Raw genomic sequence first — 23,059 nt, forward strand, 5'->3', positions numbered from 1 at the left:
AGTTAATACATTACGCTGGACCAAAATGTCTCATTGAAACGTTATGAACTCTAAGCCTTATTTGTCTCCCATAGTCCTTAAAAACACCCTTAAAAACACAAACATGATATTATAGTAGCATTAGATCCGCAAAACTGTTGCCTAGCGGGTTTTGAATGGACCAAGTATAATAGGGAACTACAAAGAGTTTGGAGAGACCCACCTATTCCAGAAGGTAGGATAGTATCAGGGTTGTAGGAATTGATTCGATGGTTCTATTGTTGCTTCTTGGATTCACCTTTAGATGACTCACCGGTCATGACTGCTTTTTGGTTTTTGTAACCAAGACTAGTTGTATTATTGTTTCTTCTCTAGTTTTTTAGTTGCTCTTTTGCAAGCTTTCACTATAGTGCTTCAACTTCTCAATTTGCAATTCTTTCCTCAATTTCTCATTTTTCTCCTTCAGCCTTTAATTCTCGATTACAATCTCTTAATTCTCCACAATCTTTGCATGAAGGTGTTCACACACGATAGCATTTTCCTAGAATATGCTGAAAAGTTGCTCATCCTTATCATGTAGTTTATTCTCAACATTCTTCTTAGCATTTTCTGCAACTGTTTCCTTTAAAGTCGTCACACATTCTGATTGATTGACTTTCAAGTTCTCTTGTCAAGTTGGCCACTTTGTCTTTGAGCTTCTGATTCTTTTCCATTAATTCTGCAATTGCTCTTTAGATTCTTCAAACATAGCACCTTTAGATAGTTGTTCAATATGGTCTTGGCTTTCGTTTAACTTGTCAGTGAGTTCTCTTCTCACAACTATGGATTCTCTCAATTTTTCCTGCAACTCTTGAATCATCTCATTATCTCTTTTACGTTGCTTCTCATACTAGTTACTCTCCATGCTTGTGGATCTTTCCCTTGAGTTGTAAGGATTAATATCAAGAGGACCAGCGCTTTGATACCAATTATTAGGATTCTTAGGTACTATGAGGGAAGAGGTGAATTAGTAAAGCAACCTAGAACTTTAACCACTGATCTACAAAATTGAATTATTAACTTCCAAATAGTAAAGCATATAATATTAGTAAATAAAGCATAACAATATCAAACCACCACACATTCATCACATGACTCAATGATTTCAATGTTCCAGAAACCCTTGTTAAAGAGGGAAAACCACGGTAGGGATGATACCCACAAAGCTCACTACTTCAGTAAATGAGTTGGCCAATTAGGAGCATACAATTGCCCTTTTTGAGGGTCACCTTATTAGGAGTGACTTTGTACCTTGTTAGAAGTACAAACAAAATTATTAGGATCTACCTTGTCAAACGATTTACAAAATTCTTTTGAGAGCTTATCCTATTATGGGATTTACAACTAGAACCTGTTAGGATTCACCTGATTTAGGGATTTAACTATTATAACTATCAGGAAACAACTAAATCACTAATTTGGTTTTCTTTCCTATCAGATCCAATTATTTCTTTGATTTGTTACTATTGCACAATGTACTTATTTACTCAATTTTTGTATTGCAATAGTTTGATCAACTTCAACAATTCTCTTCTCTAATTGCTTCTTAGCTATTCCATTATAGAACCTTTCTTTAATAATTGCTCTCTTTTGCCTCTTAACCCTAACCATCCATTCAAACCTCATACTTCCCACTCATTCCCCTTAAGGATTTCACATATCTCAATGTCTAAATATGGTTTATACTGACTGTGTCGGTGTGTAACTTGATTTACCTATCTATGACTTGGAGGTCAAAACATGTTACCTTTTCCAATATACCATCTTACCTTTTCCTTATACTAATTCAATGATTCAACTAATACCATTGTAACATCTCGCTAACTGCACTCTCTAGTATCACATTGTCCAATCTGATCGCATCTCCAAATTTAACTTCTTCCTTGACCAGTTGCAAATTTTGTAAGTGCTATCAATCTTTTTGCTATAGTCACCAATCATCTATTATGATCACCAATTATCACTTTTATTTTTCCTTTACCGAGTCATCCTATTGTGATGTACTAACTAACTTATCACCGATCATTGCTATGGATTACCATAAGGATTTCTATGAATTGCCATTAATGACAACCATATAAATCTTCACACAATGTTGACATTCTTACAAACTCCTTGAGTACTAATCTCCAATAGGTAATGCCAAAAATCTCCCAACGCTGACAATCACTACAATTGAGGATAGTCTAGGTGTGCTACCAAATATAGAAATGCTAGATAGACGACTTACTATAAAATAATAAATAGTAAGTTCCTCAATCTGAGCCAACTGCCAAAGGAGTCAATCACTATGCATACCAAAAGCCTGGGTGCCCCTATCGAACATCGCAATCTGTAATATCCATAATAGGATATTTTCTAAAAACCCCTTGAATGAATCTTTCAAAACTTTGAACAAATAATTTCATACCATGCATTTCAGAATTCATCAATAAAAAACCCAATAAACAAACAAACGAAAGAAGTCCCAAAATATGATTGCATTAAATCTCCAATAGAAATACATTTCGGAAATGATTTTCCATTGAAGTTCTTCAGTAAAATGAGCTATAAATCCAATCGTAGATATAGAAACTACGACAAGATTGGATAATAGAAAAGATGAACCTGGAATACATTGTGAAACACCTGGACGATGTCTCCAATTGACAATGGGGTTTCATTCAAGCTTGAGGGTTTCCATCCTCTCAGATCTTAAAAGCTGAAGCTTTCAAGAATAACTCTCCAAGAGAGAAGTGAAATCTAAACCACAAAACCAAGTATGATGGAAATGAGCTCCATCTTCCCTTTTAACAAACAAACAGGTGACTCTTTGCATTTCTCTTTCAACTTCTTTTATTCCTTGATAAAATAATACTTTTTCTACTAGGAAAATCAAGTGCCCATAATAATAAATTGACAATTAATAATGTGAACTTATTTATAAAGTCAATTAATCAATCAATTAAATCTTTAGGCATTAAAATCTCTAACCATACAGATTGAGATATGCATGTGTAATAGCTTGTTGGACAGGTCTCGGCAAGGCACTCTTAGTCCAACCCTACAATGCCAAGAATGATGAGTCTGTTTAGTTACTACAAATAGCAAGAGTCTAGAAACCCCACTAAAGCAACCTTGACTAGCCTGTAATTGAAATCGCTTAGGTGAAAAACTACTCTAATCATATAGGAGACCTAGTTTTCCCATTGGACAAAGGTAAAATGGCCTAACTGTGCAACAAAACTCACCGGCTAGAAAAGGGGACACGATAGTCCTCCCTTCCCAAAGATTGCTTGCCCCCGAGCAATTCTCATCTGTAAGATAGAACCAAATGACTAGATCCCAAATCTGCTTCAAAGATGATACTCTGTCCAACCACTACATTGCACTGGTGTAAACATCTCTAATCTCAAATTAACCCAAACACCAATCAACTAGATACCGCAATTCCAAAACATCTCATGTGTATACTCAAGCAGGATAACTTGTCATGTACTACTAAGGAAAATGCTCCCTCCCCAACTGAGTACCTCACTCAAGTTGTAGCTACACACACCTCTAATATCGCAAGGTGGAGGAACCTCAATGATAGACCAATCTCCATCTAGAATGGAATGCAATAGATCATTCCTCCAAACTCCCTAATCTACTGTAAAAGCTCCACCTGGGTCCCAAGCGAAGACCTATGTGATGTCCCTATTATCATCCACTAACTCCTATAATAATTGTGCCCATGAAGAGAATAATATCCGCTAGACTACGTCATGAACCATACCACCATGCCAAAAATCATGGAGTAATCCAATAGTAGGTGTCGCAAGAGTGAGCATCTCAAAAGAGAGTGACTCTGAAAGCCATCCTATCTGGCCTCTATCAATTGTATAAGGACATACATCACACCATCCAAATTCCACACACATAAGGAATCTATCAAAATCAAAACATATCCAAGAAAATCTTCGAATTCCTGTCAGACAATTCTCACTTCATCTTCACCATGCCAGGATTGGTGAAGCCCATTAATGGAACCCAACCAAGCTAAATTGCTAACTCTGTCAATACTCAGGTTCCAAAGCAAACTGCTCCCACATCCATCATCTATACAGAGATACAAACCATTGAAGGAATCAACAATCTAACAACTCCATCCAACCTCTGCAAGATTTCTATGAATGTGTTGACTGTGCATGTAATCCAGCTGGTAGCAATTGACACCATAACCACCCTGTAAGCCTATACCCGCATGATACCCCTGTGACATAGAAGTAAGCAACACACTCGGATACATATCACTATAGTGAAAAACGGGTTGGTGCCTCTTGTAATTAATCTCTTGTCACCTGATTCAAATACTTGTAGTCTCTAATACCATCTTTCAAAGATGGAAGACCTTCATCCCATAATGGATGATACAAGCTTTGAGTAAACCCATACCTGTGCTTCATCAAATCCTCTACGTGTGGATCAAATGTAGAGTGATGACCACTCCTTACTGTGTAGTCACATGCATACTCTCAGCCTCAGTCAATGACTCGTGATATGGTAGTATGTGACCCTAAATGTGAATAAAACCTGTCCATGCTGATCAACCCTCACGCTTTCATCACTAACAACCTCCTCAATGGTCATATCTGAATGTTGGGCTGAACTAGAGCGTGCCAAATCTAACTTTTGAGTTTAACTCAACAATCTGATTTTCTGCTTCATGAAATGCCACTAAAGTAGCCTCAAGGGTGTCCTTGGCTTTCATGAGCTCATATGTACATACATCAACTTCTCCTTCCTTCTTCTTCAGTGCTTTTGAGTAAATCTCTACAAGGTCAAATAGATGATCACGATCTGAAAGAAGGTGCAGGTAATCTGATTTCATAGTTTTCAGCCCTTCTTGTATTATTAATAACTGTGAAAATTCCTCTTTAAGTCCCCCCTGTTTCCCCTCCATCTGTTCCTTCCAAAGGTGTTTTTCAAACATCCCATATATGTCATCAAAGCATGATAAAGCTGCAATAATCTTATGTACACTTACTTTCAGTTGACACTCTAAATAAGGAAAACTGCTAGGTGTAAGAGATGAGATAAATGCACGAGGGTGAAGAAGGTGATTCACCATACATATGCACATCATAACTATCATTTGGCATACCCAACTACGTATAGGAGTTAGGGACAACATTATGTTAGAAAGAAAACTCATCACAAAAGGAATCCATACCATCTGTAGAGACATTGAGTCTGAATGAAAATCAGGATCAGCACTCATATAAGATGTCGAGTCCTCATCATTGGCTGATTGAATCGTCTTCTCCAGTGCGTTATCATCATGTTCATCAGGTATACTAGTGTAGGCAGCCCCGCAAGAGACCTCGACCTCCATTTTACCAATCAATAAACCTGTACCATGTTTAACATCTTCCACATTATCATGAGAAAGCTGCAAATTAGTGGTTGTTGGCTGCTCTTCTTTTTGAAGACCACCAGTAAGCTGATCAGTGTCCTCATTAAAATTTCAGCACCTAACTTTTGCAAGGAGATCCTGGGCCAATGCATAATATTTGTTTTTTGCCATATCATTCTTGTTTTGAAGCATTGGATGGAAATCCATGTAATCCATGAAGGGTAACTCATTCTGAACTTGTGGAAGTAATCTGTTGTACTCAGTCTGTGCATCAAGTGGGAAATTTTTGGCTAATTGCTGCTGTAATTTAGTAAGGTCTCTTTTGACTTTTTCCAGAGTGTGCATCTTTCCCATAGCCGCTGTCTAAAAATTCTGAAGTCTGATGTGTTCGGACCTTTGACTTCTTATTATGTAAAACCAATGCTTGATACTAGCAGTTTTAAATTTCCTCAGAGAGTTAGAAGTCTAAATCAGAAACCTTGTTTGAAATAAATAGCTTAAACTCTGTACAAAGATATTCTATGAATGGGGTGCCTATTGTCTTACTTTTCTGAGTATAGTTGCCTAGGAAAGTTATTATTAATTTTGAAAATTGTAAACACCATCACAACACTCTGAATAGCAGTTGCATCTTCATGACAAATGTTTATGGAACAATTGGAGTGTAGAGCTTGAGTGAAGTATCTTGTTTAAAACTTAATCAATTGTAAGGACAGCTATATATTGAATACCAGAACGATACATTCAAACATTACAGATCTTCACTAACCAATTCCAATCCAAATGCTCAATTCATTCAACTTCCCAATAGCAGATACATATATCAAATTTTTTAGAACATTACTGTAATGCAAGAAACAATTTCAGATGTGGCGCAGACATGGATATGAGCACACAGATTTTCAGAACTGTAATGTCTCCACATCACACCAGACACACCTTTGATATTGTATTCAGGTATGGAAGACAACAATTGGATCAAATCTTAGATGTATTCAACTGCAGGACTATCTAGGAAGTTGCCAACGCTACTGCTGGGTGAAATTCGCAGCTTCCAGAATGCTAAACGGAGGATATAATTTGACCACCTACTCTCAGCTTGCTATGAACCTGTGATTCCAAGCACAGGGTGCTGTACATATAATCTGCAATGTCCCCTGCAATTTCCTTGAATCTGCGATCTACAATCCTCCTCAAAAAGTTGTCTTTGCGTCTCTTTTACCGCCCAATCTGTAAAGCAAGGTATAATATTTGAAAATATCGGTGAATCATAATCCCTATATGCTGCGTCAATGAATGACAATAACAAAACATTTGCAAGGAATATAATCTCCTCGATACGATGTATTCCACAGTGAGTATTTCTTTCATGGCATACGCATAACCATCTGGAAAGTTTTTCTGAAATTATTTATTCAATATATCATGAGCTATGATAATTTGGAGCTTTATTGCGGCAGTCTGATGCAGCATTCATTCATGGTAAAGAAAGATTCATATATCTCACCCGATAATGTTTTTTTGAGGAATTCATGGTTCGAACGCTAAAAGTAAACTTCTTAGAGTCGCAATATTAACATCCATCAAACATGTTTAGGACCAATAAATTTCATTCCCTTCACATGGCTAAAGGTTGTAGGCATCCTTACGTAGGAGAGGACCTAGAATTTTTTTTGAAAAGTTGGAAAAAACAATGTAAAGGAAGTGCATTTTCGTGGCTGTATAGCCACGGGCAAGCTTGTAAGCTCGGCAAAATAATTCACGCCCTCCAATTTGATAATATTGAAGCCGACTCAAGTAGAGTTAATACTTCGTAGCTTATAGTGCCGATCACAAAACATAGATTTTAGAAAATATTGCATCTGTTTTCCCGAGTAAATGCTCCATCCAATGCTCTCAATGAACAAACTCCCATATTAGCACCGTCCATCTGTATCAATATAAAATATTTATGGCGCACCCTCAGCCAATAGTCGGATCGTCAATATATATCAATATTTACGCTACCAAATTATTATACAATATAATCCCTCAAATCTGAATATCCTGCTCGAAAAATTTCTCCTATAGTTGAGACATTATAATATATTGAATGTTCCAGTGATAATCATATACTATAAGGTTGAAGTTCCACTAATAAAATCCCATCCACGGCAATAATATTTGCATCTCAAAATAAATTTCTCATAGTGAACTTTATTAAATACAGCTCCAACAAAAAAAAAATTCTTAATACGTTATAATAATTGATGATGCATTTCTTGAATATTTATGGCTCAAATATAACTACAAAAGTTAGGGAAATGCTCTGCACCCCTCTCACCTCTTGTAAAAGGTTTTTGATGAAACCGATTGACAGGTTCATACCACTGTAAATATTCCTAATAGGATATTTTCTAAAGTATCCCAAGGACACGTCCCCGGCCAAAAAACCCATGTTGCCAAGATGGGTACATCCCGGGGACGGAGAGGGGGCGTCCCCCAGCTGTCCCCAAAATTTGTAAATCACCAAGGGATGTTTCTAAAACTTAGGAGCTTTTGGGAAAGAAAATAGGGACGGCTTGTCGTCCCTAGTACAGAAAGAGGACGTCCAAAAGTCCCCTAACCGTATCGGGGACGGCTAGCCGTCTCCATTTTTTGTGAAGTTAAAAAAAATTTAAAACAAAAAGTTTTATTTTGTTTGTCCTTACTTAGTCGTCCAGTGGGCTCTGCCTCTCCAAATGCCCTAAAAGGTCAAAAAAGACCACATTGTGGTTGTTTTGTCATTTGTTTTCTTTTGCCTATGAAGTTGGAGTGTGTTACAGCTGGCTGGGTTTTTCATTTTGCAAGAAGAGGTGATTTTTTTACTTCCAAAAGCTTGAGCAGCTGTCTACTTCATTTTTCTATATTTTGTTTTCTATGTTGAACTTGAACATGATGATGAAATTTTATGACAGCCCTCTAGCCTTTGGGCATATTTGATTTCTAGATTTTTATGATATTGTTTATTGCTAAACTTATATTTAAATATTTTTGTTCACATATGTATATGCAGATTGACAATTAAGTAATGAAATTGATTATTATTTCCTAGATGGCATTCAAATGGTGTATGTTAAGGTTCCATAATGTTTAAATGACATGTTTTGTGCTTCGTTTTATATGAAGGACATGTATATTTGCAATTTTCAGTGTATATTTTAAAATTTCCCTATATATATAGCCATCCTTGTTTGCGGTCCCCCCTCATCCCCAAAATTGCCAAAAAAAAATTCCATCCCGGAAACCCGTATCATCGGCCCCATCCCAAAATCTTGGGGGAACATAGCAAAAAGCCTTGAATGAATCTCAAATAGTTTGAACAAATAATTTCATACCAAGCATTTCATTTTTCATCAATAAAAACCCCAATAAACAACCAAATGAAAGAAGACCCAAAATATCATTGCATTAAATCTTCAGCAAAGATACATTTTAGTATTAATTTTCCATTGAAGTTCTTCAATAAAATGAGCTAGAAATTCAATCATAGATACATAAACTACAAGATTGGATAATAGTGAACCTAGAATACAATGTGAAACCCCTACACGATGTCTCCAACTGACAATGAGATTTTGTCCACTGCTCAAGCTTGAGGGTTTTTGTCCTCTCACCTGTTGAAAGATGAAGCTTTCGAGAATACCTCTCCAAGAGAGAAGTGAAATCCAAACCACAAAACCAAGTATGTTGGATTTGAGCTCCATCTTCCCTTTTAACAAACAAATAGGTGACTCTTTACATTTCCCTTTCTGCTTCTTTATTTCCTTTATAAAATAGTACTTTTTCCACTAGGGAAATAAAGTGCCCATAATAATAAAGTGACAATTAATAATGTGAACTTATTTTATAGTCACTTAATTAATTAATCAATTAAATCTTTAGGCATTAAAATATCCAACCAGATGAACTCAGACATGGATGTGTGATAGCTTGTTGGACAGGTTTCAGCAAGTCACTCCTAGTCCAAATCTACAATGTTAATAATTAGTCTGTTGACTTACTAAAATAGTGTCTAGAAACCCCACTGAAGCAACCCTGATTAGCCCGCAACAGAATTTGCATCATATAGGAGATTTAGTTTTCCCATTGAACAAAGGCAAAATGGCCTAATGACACAACAACACTCACTAGCTAGAAAAGAGGACATGACACAATCCCTCAGCAATGACTTACTATAAATAGTATATCTCTAAATAATTGCTTCAGACAATTATACTAAATCTCAACACTACCACCAAGCTCTTGAGGCACCCAACTAAAGATGGAAACTTTGACTTACCTAAAATAGGCACTTTATAAATTGTAAGTGTCCCCATTTGACTCAAGTAAAGAACAATCCTTAGCATCCCAGACTGTTGAAGTAGAAACTGGTCTCTGACTCTACCAACTAGATGCTCTAAACAACTCCAATAGCCCTATAAGGGTCAAAACTAGGCTAATCCTCTAAAAGTTGACAATCATGAAACAGGGGACATTACAGCATTTCCTTAGATTTAACTATATGCTCTACATCATTTTGTACCTTATAAGCATCCTTTAAGTAATAAAAACCTTGAAACAAAGCACAAAAAGACATATGCACGAATGGTCAAACAAGGATTTCATATTAAGAGATTATATAGATGTCATTGTCTTCAACTAGGATTTAAATTCCATTTGTTGGGCTTTGGGTGGGTTTCCAGCACACTTAAAGTTTAATCCACTTGTTATGAAAACCATGGAATAATGAATGGAACTTTATGCACCATATCCCATATAATCAAATGGCCAACTCTTTACCCCAAAAGTTGCACAAATCAGTGACTGTCAAATATCCACCTACAAATGATGCCGAATTTGCTCAGTTATACATGACAAGTAAATTTGATTACAACATTCTGACTTTCGTAGCATTTTCTAATCCCTTGTAGCCTAACATCTAAAATGCCAATGCATATAATTTCTGGGCATAAAAAAAAGTGTAGCAACATAGATGAAGGTCATACCTAGGGCAGTTTGAAATATTTGTGGTGCAGGTTTTTCAAAGCCAACTTCCGAAGATATGATGATTGCATTGAACCTGAAGAGAACAAATCAAGCACTTTTATACAGAAGATAACATGAATACAGATTATCAACATAGTTAGTACAGGCTTTGATTAATGGACAATCTAAAACATTTCACATTAAGAAGCAAATTCTAGGATAATCTGATTCCCTACTAAGACGTCTACGAAAAGAAAATTGGCCTAATATTCATGTCACATATTTGAATACTCTAGCATCAGAGGCTGTCATTTTACAATTAAGTAGGTATCTTCATGTTAATATTATTCTCATCCATCACATGTCAAGATGGAAATTTTAGAAAATGCAACCATGTATTTAGGAAAATGAAAATGATTTCATCAATTATAGAAATAAGCACAGCTCGAGACTTACAGATAGATGTCTCATTATATAAGAACTAAGTGAAAAATAAAGTTTCAGTTGCAAAGGTTAGGATACCATATAAAAGGGCAAATAGGAAACCATCTTTAATGCAGGTACATAAGAAGAAATGCTAAGTCCACAATCCAAATAAATGGCCAAGTTTTTCAAGAGTATTGACTCTGAATCACAAAACAGTTTGTTGAGTGCAAGTCTTCAGCTAATATTGAACTCTAATTCTTTAGATTATTCCTTGTCTTTCAGCAGGTAGCAACTGATGGTGCATAATTGTGCATTGGTTCCTTTTATAACCATCATCCTTGGTATGAAGACTATGTTAATTGTCATTATAGAATCCAGAAAAGAATGTAATGTCCCCTTTTGGACATGATCAATTTGTGGACAATTAGCCCATTTTCTAAGTTTTCTCATAGGCTAATTAGTCAGCAAGGGAGAACTCCAATACTCATGGATAGACGGGATTAGTTGAGCAGTGGCATTGCCAATGGCAGTAAGTTTAGTTGATCTTGATCAACCTGTTGATGTTTTCAGAATTGATAACCATCCTTTTGGGAGCTCTCCATCTTGGAGAAGTATACTACTTTTAGACAATCACCTAGTTCTTTCAGTTCCTCCAATGTCTTCAGCAATACATCAGTATGATCACAATTAAATATTTGCACCATTTTAATACCTTTTGCAACCTAGGTAATTTGTTAAATTATTAAATAATTTTTACTTAAGCTACCGGTTGCCCTAAGGTGCAAATATTTTAAAAGGCAACCAAGTGTAATTATTTATTAAAAATGTCTTTAAATATCTTTTAACATGTGACAAATTATTATTTATTTTGAAAAGTGCTTGTGAAGGAAAGAGGGAATTGCTATTTATTATTATTAGATTGCGCTAAAATGTTGCAAAAAGGAGTCGAGAGTGTTCAGTGGATATTTTGCAACCGACAATTTTGTGAAAATCCAGTTGCAAAATAGGATGAGCAGCCACAGCGTATGAGTCAAAGCCTCTCCTGTCTTAAAGGGAAGGCTCCCCCTTCTCACCATTGCTTGGATGAACTCAAGGTAATCAAGAAGTTGAGAGAATCGTAAGGGGTGTTACCAATATTCTTTCCTCTTAATTTTCAGGAAATAATCCACTTACCCATGGAGTGAGTATGTAGAATGGAAATACTACTCAAGTTCACAGAGTAATACCAATGATATGTACATAGAGAAAAACATAGAATGTACCTTAATAGCACAGTACCGACCGGCAAGGAAATGGTTTATTTATTCATACCAAAAACATCATGAGTACAATGACAATATTCCAAGTACTTATAGAAGGATCAATTGGTTGGGAAAACCAACCGACGCATTCCCTCACCTCCTAACTACCTAGCCCGCTTAAGCTTTAACAAGCACTAAGTACAATAGTTACTTTATTCTCTACTACATCTATTCCCCACAAAAAAAAAAGTCGTCTTCCAAACGACTGCTAAACACACTAAAACAAAAAAGCTTTGATTTTAAGAAGAGGGTTGGGAAGACATCCCTATACTCGACGCTCCTCGGAGGCATTGCAAGTCACGATCAACTATCTTTTGTTTTGTCCAAACACCTTGTAGTACCCTTAAGGTGTCCATCTTGTTTGCCTCTGTTGTGGTGATCTTGTTTTCCAAGTCAATTTTCTCTATCCACCAGGCCTCCTCCATGGCAACTTTCTCTACTTTTCATTGATCTTGAAGAGTTTGCCTTTCTAACTCCCATTTCTTAGCGAAGCTTTCTCCGCATTGGAGTTCCAAGAAGGTCCCCCGAAAGGAAACTTCCATAGCTGCAAGGGTTTCCATAAAAGGTGGCGGATGTTCCTGTCCACAAGGAATAATAGATCTTTTTACCCATGTAGTGGCCATGTCCTGCGAATATCCACTCTACTTTAACAAGCCCCAGTCTATATGGCAGCCCGTCTGCATAAACGCAGCCAATGCTTCTGTTGATGTTATGATAGCTTTCATATTCTGAGACCAAGCCTGTTGCCTAAGCTACCTGGTAGAATGCTCGATGGCGTACAACTCGGTGAGAAATAACTCTGCCTTGGCTGTGAAAGAGATAGTGTCAGCAGGCTCCCCACACTTGCTCTGTATCTCTACCGGGTCCTCATTAACTATTGGTAGAGGGGAAGATACCATCCCTTCTTCCTCAAGTAATTTGTCGACCTCCTCCAGGACTCTATCCGCCACATCCACCATACTCCCTGTAGTGTGAATCTCTCCCTACTGGTTATCCACTGCCCCTGTCGACTAAACTACGAGAGCAACTAGGTGAACTACTTCTAGGCCTAAAGGTATTTGCAACCTCACCTTATGTGCACACTTTTTCTGGCATCTCAAATCTATTACTTTAGTATGGGTGTGTTGTTCTGGGGGGATTATTGCACCACCCTCGAGAGTGATAATCTGGAAGCCCCCCATTTCGGAAGTTGTTACCTGTTGCCAATTCCTTTGGCTCTCTCCTGGGTTTGGTCGATAACATCCATAGGCGTTACTGAGTCGTGCTTTACTTCCCCTACCCTGTAACAATTCTTTTGAGACCACCAGTCAGGCTTTGGTCATGGTAAATCTCCAGAGATTCTTATATTCTTGTTGGAAGTGGTCCCTCTGCGGGTGGTAAGAAGGCAACTTCCCGTGGAGTTCCTTGTAGGTGACTTAGGCGGATTTCTACCTCCTGGGAATCTGAGGAAGATGAATCTATATCGCTCACATCGTCTTCGAAACTCTCTTCCTCCTCATCCTCTTCCTAACTACCAATCAGTGCCTCCTGCTGCTCTTCAACCACAATTGCCTATTTTGGTTTCTTTTTTCATGATTCGCTGCTGTGAGATCCTACACTCACGGTGTCCATGTGGAGCCAATATGTCATAGCTGGCTTGTAGGGTTCCACCCTGTCCGTTGGTATTAATGTCCCTTGATGTTCACTACTCACCTGAGTCTGTACTGCTTCTAGAAATAAAGTCATAGCATGGTGGGGCATGTAAAAGGCTCTATGTTTTAACTCCATGAACTCCTGAAGTCTGTCTGAAATAAATTGTACCCAATTATACGCTTGTCCTTTATACAATCCATCAACCACAAGCAACATCCAAAGGGTAATGTCTGAAGTGTGGCTGCCGACTGTGACTTTACTTTTCACTAAGTCTACATTGCATTACTATTCATCATTGGCAATGAAAATTTTCTTGAAACCCCTACTATTTTTTAGAACTCCTTCCCATTCTTGATTTGTAAGGTCCTTTTTGCACATGAGCCTCAACCACTTCTTATTTTCCTCTATGAGCATCAAGGTTTTTTCGAGTTACTGTTCTCTGTTGGGAATTCCGAAAACCTTATTTATTTCCTTGGTTGAATAAAACACTATCACTAGCTATTGGAAATACTAGACTATAGATTTATGGGATGATCTATCATAACCTGTGACCAAATTCCATAATATAGATTCAAATTCCTTTAAATCAAATATTGGCATGAAGATTAGTTTATGCCTTTTTAAGGAGATGATCATCTTTCGTTTTCACCCACCAAGTCCTACATTCACTTCCCATCACACTTTTAAATGTGATATTCTTACTAGTAATCTTTTGTGCCATTTTACCCTTGCCCTTCATCATCTTCCTTACCTCTTTTGCTTTCAGTGTTGTTGTTTTCCTCTTTTTGGAATCAGTGATGATCCCTCTACTTGGGTTTCCTATGCTTAATTTGACCATTTTGTAGTGGTGTCGTAATTCCAAATGTGTTTGAAGTAGCTCTGTGCTCCAACCGTTTCCTCCTGTCGCGTGTACAATACGTGTTAATACCCCTCGAAATAACACTTTTGCTAGTACCGCAACCACAATTTGTCCTTCCCTGAAGATGCTTGTCTATGTACAACCTTGTACCACTAGGAGGGTGTTTACCGTACTGGTAAAGAAATCAACACATATATACAATGGAACAGAATAGCAGAATTATATTCTCATATGCCAGACATACATTATGCTTCATAATATCAGTAATAGTAGATGATTCATGCTTTACAATGATCCCAGGTGGGATATAAATACTACCGCCGAACCTTCCCGAAGGAGTCCGTCGGCCACAACATTACATCCGCTACAAACTATTTACCCGTTAGCTACAAAATACAAAACATCGACGACAGCCAATCCGTCGGCTACAAAAACACCGCTGGAACCATCTAGTCGGCTGACACCATCCCCCCCAAAAAAACAGTCGTCTCGTGACGACTAACAAAATTAGGAGACAACTTACAAACAACAGAAGAAATACTAAAGAGAATGGGGCGTCTCAGAAGTGTGTTGTTGGCGACGTAACTCATACACCTGCTCTGTACTAATGCGGAGATCTATCTGAAACTGAGAATTAACTTCGACGGCCTCCTTTAGAAGAAGCGCCACATCCATAGCCTGCATCCTAGCTAACTGCATCTCGTGCTCAGCCGCATCCTTATCTCGGACCGCCGCCGCTGTACCTTGCCTAGCCACGTCCCTCTCCTGCACTGCTGCTGCCATATCTGCCAGTAGTGCTGCCCGCTCGGCGGCCCATGCTGCCTGCTGGTCGGCCATGTCGGCGGCTAGCTTCTGTCTAGCCTCACTCTCAGTTGTCAATGATCTCTTTGCTGCAACCTTGTCCGCCTCCGCATGCCGACGACCATAGTAAACATCCTTGTACAATCGCACAATCTCATGTGCCAGCTTCATCATAGGGGTGTCACTGGGTCCCAACTCCGGCTCAGTAGCCCAATCTGCCAACATCTCAGCTGTCTCCACCGTCGGCCAGCCCCTGTCTACAAAACAAGTCTGAAATCATCGAGGATAAATCCCACGGATATATGCTTTGATCAAATGCCACTCCCTCCGCCAAGTCAGGGCTTGAATTGCCACATCATGTCCCTTCTTCAACGCAAACTTCATAGTCCTGAGGTAATCCCGGCACCTGTCCTCATCTGACCCGTAATCCTCCTTGGCGAAGTCCTCCAATGACCATTTCGCATCATTGTTTTCCTCCTCATCAGCAGGAGCCATGCCCACATCCGGTGCCGCCTTCTCTACTATTGGCACAACCACGGCATGTGGCATTCCCTCCTCCTGAAGCTGAGGCTCTGGTACTGCTGGTGATGTTCCTAAACGCCTAGGAGACTGAATGGACGGACCCCGCTTCGCAGGAGTGAGTCAGAACTGTTGCCTCAAAAACTCACTAGCTCTATCCATCACCTATGGTTGGTCTAACTGCGCGAGCTCCATGTTCTCCTCCGGTACTGGCTGAGCTGACTCAGCCTCTGCTAAAAAAGATGACAAAACAGTGACAACTGCATCACAATCAATGACCTCCAACCGAACCTGCGGCTCAGGCTCCCGCAGTGGCAACTGTGCTCTGTGAGACTGCGACGGCAACATTTGCTGATACAACTAGAATCACCTCCGCTACAACCATTGGCAATATCTCGGCGACTGTCCGTGGGACAACATCTGTCGCTATCTGTGGGACCATCTCCGTCATTGTCCGTGGGACATCTGCCTCTGCTGGAGGAGTCATAAGGACCGGGGCATGGCGCTGACCAAATGCCGGAATGACTGTCGGAAAGGTAGTCAAGTGCACCGAAGTTGACAGCTAAGGAGGGGTAAAGAATGTGAGCCCACTATCCGCTGCCTCACCGTCAACTTCCACCGATGTGCTCACCTCTTCTTCCACGGACTTAACCCCGTCACTCATCGAAGTGCCCTCCCGTCCGCTATCTGTCTCTCCGGAAGCAGCTAGTCCGCGGAGTACTTTCTTGTGACCTGCTGCTGATCCTCCTATATCCAAGTGTCGCTAGTAGAATATGGGAGGCTCCCCGTCTGCCAACTTGCCCCTTGGAGGAGCCTCAAAACCATCTAGTGGAATCTGGCTAGCTGTAGCCTCCAGAAACAGCCCGATGGCATGGTGCGGCATAAAAAATGTTCGGTGCTGAAGCATCATGAATTCCTCCATCCTGTCGGCAAGCACTGAGGCCCAATCATATACCACTCCCTGCATGATACCATTCATAAACACAATCTACGGCAATGCTATATCCGAAGCTCGAGTGGCGCCTGTCAACCTGCTCTTGATGACGTCCATGATACACCGCCAATGACCCTCCCGAATAAAGTCCCTACGAAGCCCTCTGCACTTTGTCCCCTGAACCGCTGCCTCCTTCTCAACGGGTGTAAGATCCCGACACACTAGATCTATATAGTGGTGAGTATTCCCGCCTATCACGCGGGTGACCCGGGTTCGATCCCTGGCAACGGCGCCAAATGTTTACCGTACTGGTAAAGAAATCAACACATACAGACAATGGAACAGAATAGCAGAATTATATTCGCATATGCCAGACATACATTATGCTTCATAATATCAATAATAGTAGATGATTCATGCTTTACAATGATCCCAGGCGGGATATAAATACTACCGCCGGACCTTCCTGAAGGAGTCCGTCGGCCACAACATTACATCCGCTACAAACTATTTACCCGTCGGCTACAAAATACAAAACACCGATGATAGCCAATCTGTCGGCTATAGAAACACTGCCGGAACCATGCAGTCGGCTAACAGAGGGTTTGATAACTCGTAATAATAAATGTAATTTCCTACACAAGAATTCATGTTTTTGTAATAATTATCATTAATGAAGAAGTAATAAAACAATAAATGTAATAAAACATAATTTGTGATAATTATTACAAATGAAGGAATAAGAAAACACGAATAATGAGTAATATCATAATTCATATTACAAATAATAAATAATTAAATTCTAATGAACAAATAAAAATAAATAAAATACAAACTTAAACTAATATCATTGACAAACATAACAAATGAAACATTATTTCTGATACACTAATTGATTCCCAAGAGACACGACTAGCCGACAAAGCAGTCATATATATCATGAATCGAATGTAGGAGGAAGGAGAAAAGGAAATAAGGCACGAAAATCGGGAAGAAGGATCACACAGACATTGGCGGAAGGATTCAAACAGAAATTAATAGGAAATATCAGTATTTATGTGTACTCCTCACTGTAAGATACTATGCATTAGCAGAGGCAAAAGACATCTCAGTGCCGAACGTTGCCCATTGTGAGGAAGCCATCACACACCAGTAAAAAGCCTCTCAGACAAACACGTTGTACATACCAGGCAAAGGAAGGAGCCACAACCAAATCCACATACATAGGAAGTTGTCACGTTGCCGGCCAATAACACTCACCAAAATCTACGATTTCTGCTCACACCCCCAATCGTGGACATCACGTAGGGAGAGAGACCAGGAAGATAAGTTAATACATCACAGAAGACACTTAATGTTTGTGTCCAGTCCAGGACAACACAAATAGAGGTACCTAATATTAAGAGAACATCTGAATGTTTGGTTTCTTTAGAGAGAAACTCAAAATAAAACATTCAATTAAGATGTTAAGAATTTGAATAAGAATTCAGAATGTCTGGTTTCTTTAGAGAGAAACTCAGAATAAAACATTCAATTAAGATGTTAAGAATTTGAATAAGAATTCAGAATGTCTAGTTTCTTTAGAGAGAAACTTAGAATGAAAGACATTCAATTAGATATTGAATTTTCCTAAATAGGGACTTAGAGAAGGATCCATTTTAAGGATCCTTAGAGACAATATATATATTGTAATGGTCAAACATATGCATATGTCAGAGGGCCTTGGTAGAGGTGGGACCTTTACCAAGTGATTAACCAGAGATCCCAAAAGAGGCCTTAGTTAGACACTCCCTTATGACGATTACTTAATCGGGAAGCAATTACCATTAGAGGGTTGGGTGATTCAAAAGGAGTCTCTTCCGAAGGATTAGAAAGGGGTTATACGAGGTAGTCTTTATATTATTAATTTCATGTTCCAATGTGAATTTCATACATTTTTTATTTATACTAACAATCTGATGTAGAGTTTTACTTTTCAAATACAGATCCAGCCAAGGGTTCATTACAATGGTATCAGAGCATAATCCTACCATCTTGTGGATAAAGGCTTATGCAAACTTACAAGAGAAGAATGAAGACAACAATGAACGATTTAGCAAATGAAGTAAGGTCATATATGGAGCAAACCAACCAAACCAATCAAACTCTATTAAACCAAATGGAGAAACCAAACCAGACTCTCCTACAAACTTTACAGAACATGGGAAATTCAATTAATAATTTAAGAAATCAACCAAATCTGGGGAGAGAAACTAGTTCAATCCATTCGGAAAATAATAATATAACTTCAAGTTCGAGTCTGCCTCAACCAACATTTCTACATAGAAGAACAAACCTAAGAGAAGAGGAAGGGGTAGAGCAGCCCTTAACCAATACAGAAGATATTGCAAGAATATATGCAGCCCTGGAATCTCACATTTTAGAAGTAGTCTCTTTTAGGGAATTTTGTGCAGATAAAAGAAGAGAAATACCTAGAGGGTATGTAAATGAAGAACTTAAATGTAAAGTAAGGTCGCAATCCCAACCTTTAATGGATTAGCGGAAATGTCAGCTCATCGGTGATTAGAAAAACTTAATACATTCTTCATCCTAAATCCTATGATAGAGGAAGAAGTCCTCCAATTTGCCATAATCCTTTTGGGGGGAGCAGCACATGATTGGTGGACACAAGAACGTATCTCATTAGGTCATATAGATGTGAACTCTTACGAGGAGTTCTCCCAAAAACTCATAAACCAATTTGATGAGAAAGATACCGAATGGTACTTCCAAGAGTTGACACACCTTAAGCAAATAGAAGCACTACAAGAATATATAAAGAAATTTCAAGAAATTTCAGTCATGGTCCCCAATCTGTCCCAAAAGAGGCTCACCCAGATGTTTCTGGAAGGTCTGAAAGAATCTACAAAAACTATGGTAAAACACTACGAACCACAAAATCTGGAAGAAGCCATAAGGAAAACAAAAATGGTTGAATCTAATAATAAGGAAAGATTCTGGAATTTCCCCTCCAAAACTTTCCCTCGAAGTGAAGGAATCAGTAAGGAAAACCAAGATAAACCATGCTACTTATGCCACAAACCTTGGAGTTTTGGACACAAATGCCCTCAATGAGAAGAACTAATCCAGAAGAATTTGTGCTTTAAATATAGGGAGCCTTAGGGACAGGGACACTGATGTAAAAGAGGACAAGTAAATCAAATTGAAGAAACAAATAAAAAAATCAGAACAGATGAATTAGAACAAGGAACATTGGCAGTCATATCTAAAGATGAGAATAGGCCCTTCCGTATCAAAGGTTTGCTCAAGAGACCAAAGGTGATTGCACTAGTGGATACAAAAGCTTCTCATGATTTTATCAGAAAACACTTGGTCAAGAAAAGAAGGTAAAAAACTCAAGACTTTGAAGGTTTTGGGGTCAAGTTGGCAAATGGCACACTAGATCATTGTAAAAAGATGGTTACACAAGTGGAAATCACCACTAATGGACATGTAATTAAAAGGAACCTTTATGTAGCAAACATACAAAATGATGTCATCGTAGGAATGCCTTGGATCAACTCCCTAGGACGTTTCATCATGGATGGGCTAAATTTGGAAATATGCTTCAAACATGAGGGGAAAGACATAATACTAAGAGGCATGGCTGATGGATCAGCAAGGGTAGTATCTTGTAATAAAATGGAGAAAATCTTAAAGCTTCACCAAGGAGAAATGATAGCTCAATGTATGATCTAGGATAATAACCCCACTAAAGATAAAACATTACATTTAGAGATTCAACCCATCTTTGAAAAATATAAAAAGGTAATTGAAGATATACCTCCTGGACTTCCCCCTAAGAGAGGTTTTGAACACACCATTGAATTAGAAAAAGGAGCAAAACCAGTAATCACTACACCTTATAGGCATCCCCACAAATATAAAGAAGAAATAGAAAAAACTATAAAGGAACTTTTAGAAATGGGGCATATACAAACAAGTAGCAGCCCTTTTGCATCATCTGTGGTATTAGTAAAAAAGAAAGATGGAACTATGAGAATGTGCATCGATTATTGGGCATAAAATAAGAAGACTATCAAAAATAGATACCCTATCCCTAGAATTGATGAGCTAATGGATGAATTACATGGAGCTCGTTATTTCTCCAAGATCGATTTAAGATCCGGATACCACCAAATCAAAATGAAAGAAGATATACCAAAAATAGCATTCAGATGCCACTATGGACATTTTGAGTTCCTTGTACTTCCCTTTGGGCTCACAAATGCACCAGCAACTTTCCAATCCTACATGAGCCATACTTTTAGACAGCAGCTATGCAAATTTTTTCTCATATTTTTTGATGACATTCTCATTTATAGTAAGACATGGGAGGAACATCTAGAACACATCAAGGAAGCCCTTAGTATTTTAGAAAGAGAATCCCTTTATGCCAAAATTTCAAAATGTGAATTTGGATTGAAGGAAATACTTTACCTTGGACATAAAATCAATGAGGAAGGAGTAAGTGTGGATGAGGAAAACATCAAAGCTATCAAGGAATGGCCAAAACCTAAGACTCTTACTCAACTTAGAGGATTTGTGGGATTATGTAGTTACTATCAAAGGTTTGTTAAAGGATTCTCAAAAATTGCAGCCCCTCTTACAGACTTAACCAAGAAAGGAGCCTTCACTTGGGATGACAAAGCACAACAAGCCTTTGAACAACTCAAAGTCATTATGAGTACATGACCAGTATTGGCCATACCAAATTTCTCCATACCATTTGAAGTACAATGTGATGCCTTGGGAGATGGAATAGGGGCATTACTAATGCAAAGGAAACACCTATACCTTTTGAAAGCCACAAACTCACCGGAGTTGAAAGACATTATTCGATTTATGATAAAAAGATGTTGGCAATAATGCATGCCGAGCAAAGTTCCGACAGTATTTGGTTTGTGGAAAATCCATAGTCAAACAAATCATAATAGCCTACGCTTCTTAAATCAGAGGGATCTTAACAACATACAATAGAAATGGGTGAGCAAAATTCAAGCCTAAATTTTGACATAGAGTATGTTAAAGGAGTGAATAATGGGGCAGCAGACGCCTTATCCAGAAGATCCCACATCAACCATATTTCTTGCATTTCAGGTTGGAAAGAGGATATAATAGCAGATTATGCAAAGGATCAAATTGCAACAAAAGTAATGGAAGGGAAGATATCCAATGGATATTTTAAGATCTCTAATGACCTCATCTTCTACAAAGGAAGGACCTATTTGACATAAAAATCTAAAGTAAAAAGGATAATTATGAAGGAATATCATGACAATTCCTTGGCAAGTCATCCTAGATACTACAAAACATATAAACAGATAAGGGAAAAATATTCTTCGAAGGGATTAAAAGGAGACATACAAAAACATGTACAAGAATGTAGAATTTGTCAACAAAACAAAGCGGAGCACTCACACCCTATAGGGCTGTTACAACCATTACCTATTCCAAATCAAAATGGGAAAGTATATCTATAGATTTCATAACAGGGTTACCAAAGGTTCAATGAAGAGATAGCATCTATGTAGTGGTAGATAGACTCACAAAATTTGCACACTTCTTTCCCATCTCTACGGAATATAAAGCACCTCAAATCGTGGAAATATTCTTTAAAGAAATTTTTTGTCTCCATGGATTACCCAAGAACATTGTAAGTGATAGAGACAGCAAGTTCCTTACTAAATTTTGGCAAGAATTATTTAGACTAGCTGGGACATCACTCACTCCTAGCACCAGCTATCACCCCCAAAACCAATGGCCGAATTGAGATCGTAAACAAGTGGATAGAGGGATATCTAAGAAATTATGTCATGGGACAGCAAACAACTTAGATCAAATGGCTACACTTGGGTGAGTATTGCTATAATACAACACATCATATGTCCATAGGGATGAATCCCTTCAAAACATTGTATGGATATGAAACTATGACATTTGGAAGCCTAACCATCCCTAAAAGCAGAGTACCTAGCGCACAGGAGTCCATTCAAAGAAATATTGATATCATAAAAGAACTGAAAGATAATTTACATATTGCACAAACCAACAAAAACCATATGCAGATAAGAACAGAGTAGAGCAATAATTCTAGGAAGGAGATCTAGTGTACCTAGAACTACAACCTTATAAACAATCGTCTTTTAAGAAGAATGGAACTGAGA

The 23,059-nt window shown here is 38.3% G+C and overlaps 1 protein-coding gene across 3 annotated transcripts in view; it reads right to left on the minus strand.

Annotated features, from left to right (window-relative positions):
• LOC149535170 (Haloacid dehalogenase-like hydrolase (HAD) superfamily protein) overlaps positions 1–23,059 on the minus strand; it is a 284,147-nt gene that overhangs the window by 22,444 nt on the left and 238,644 nt on the right. For all 3 annotated transcript variants that reach the window (XR_016356974.1, XM_089804449.1, XM_089804450.1), the window contains one exon: positions 10,402–10,475. Coding sequence is in view for 2 of the 3 variants with exons in the window: in XM_089804449.1 (XP_089660575.1) it covers positions 10,402–10,475 (74 nt within the window). In the remaining variant the exon portion in view is untranslated. The remainder of the gene's footprint in view (positions 1–10,401; positions 10,476–23,059) is intronic.

Source organism: Cupressus sempervirens, chromosome 10 (assembly GCF_028749045.1).
Source record: "Cupressus sempervirens isolate cs-2001-9-10 chromosome 10, ASM2874904v1, whole genome shotgun sequence".
Classification (NCBI taxonomy): Eukaryota; Viridiplantae; Streptophyta; class Pinopsida; order Cupressales; family Cupressaceae; genus Cupressus; species Cupressus sempervirens.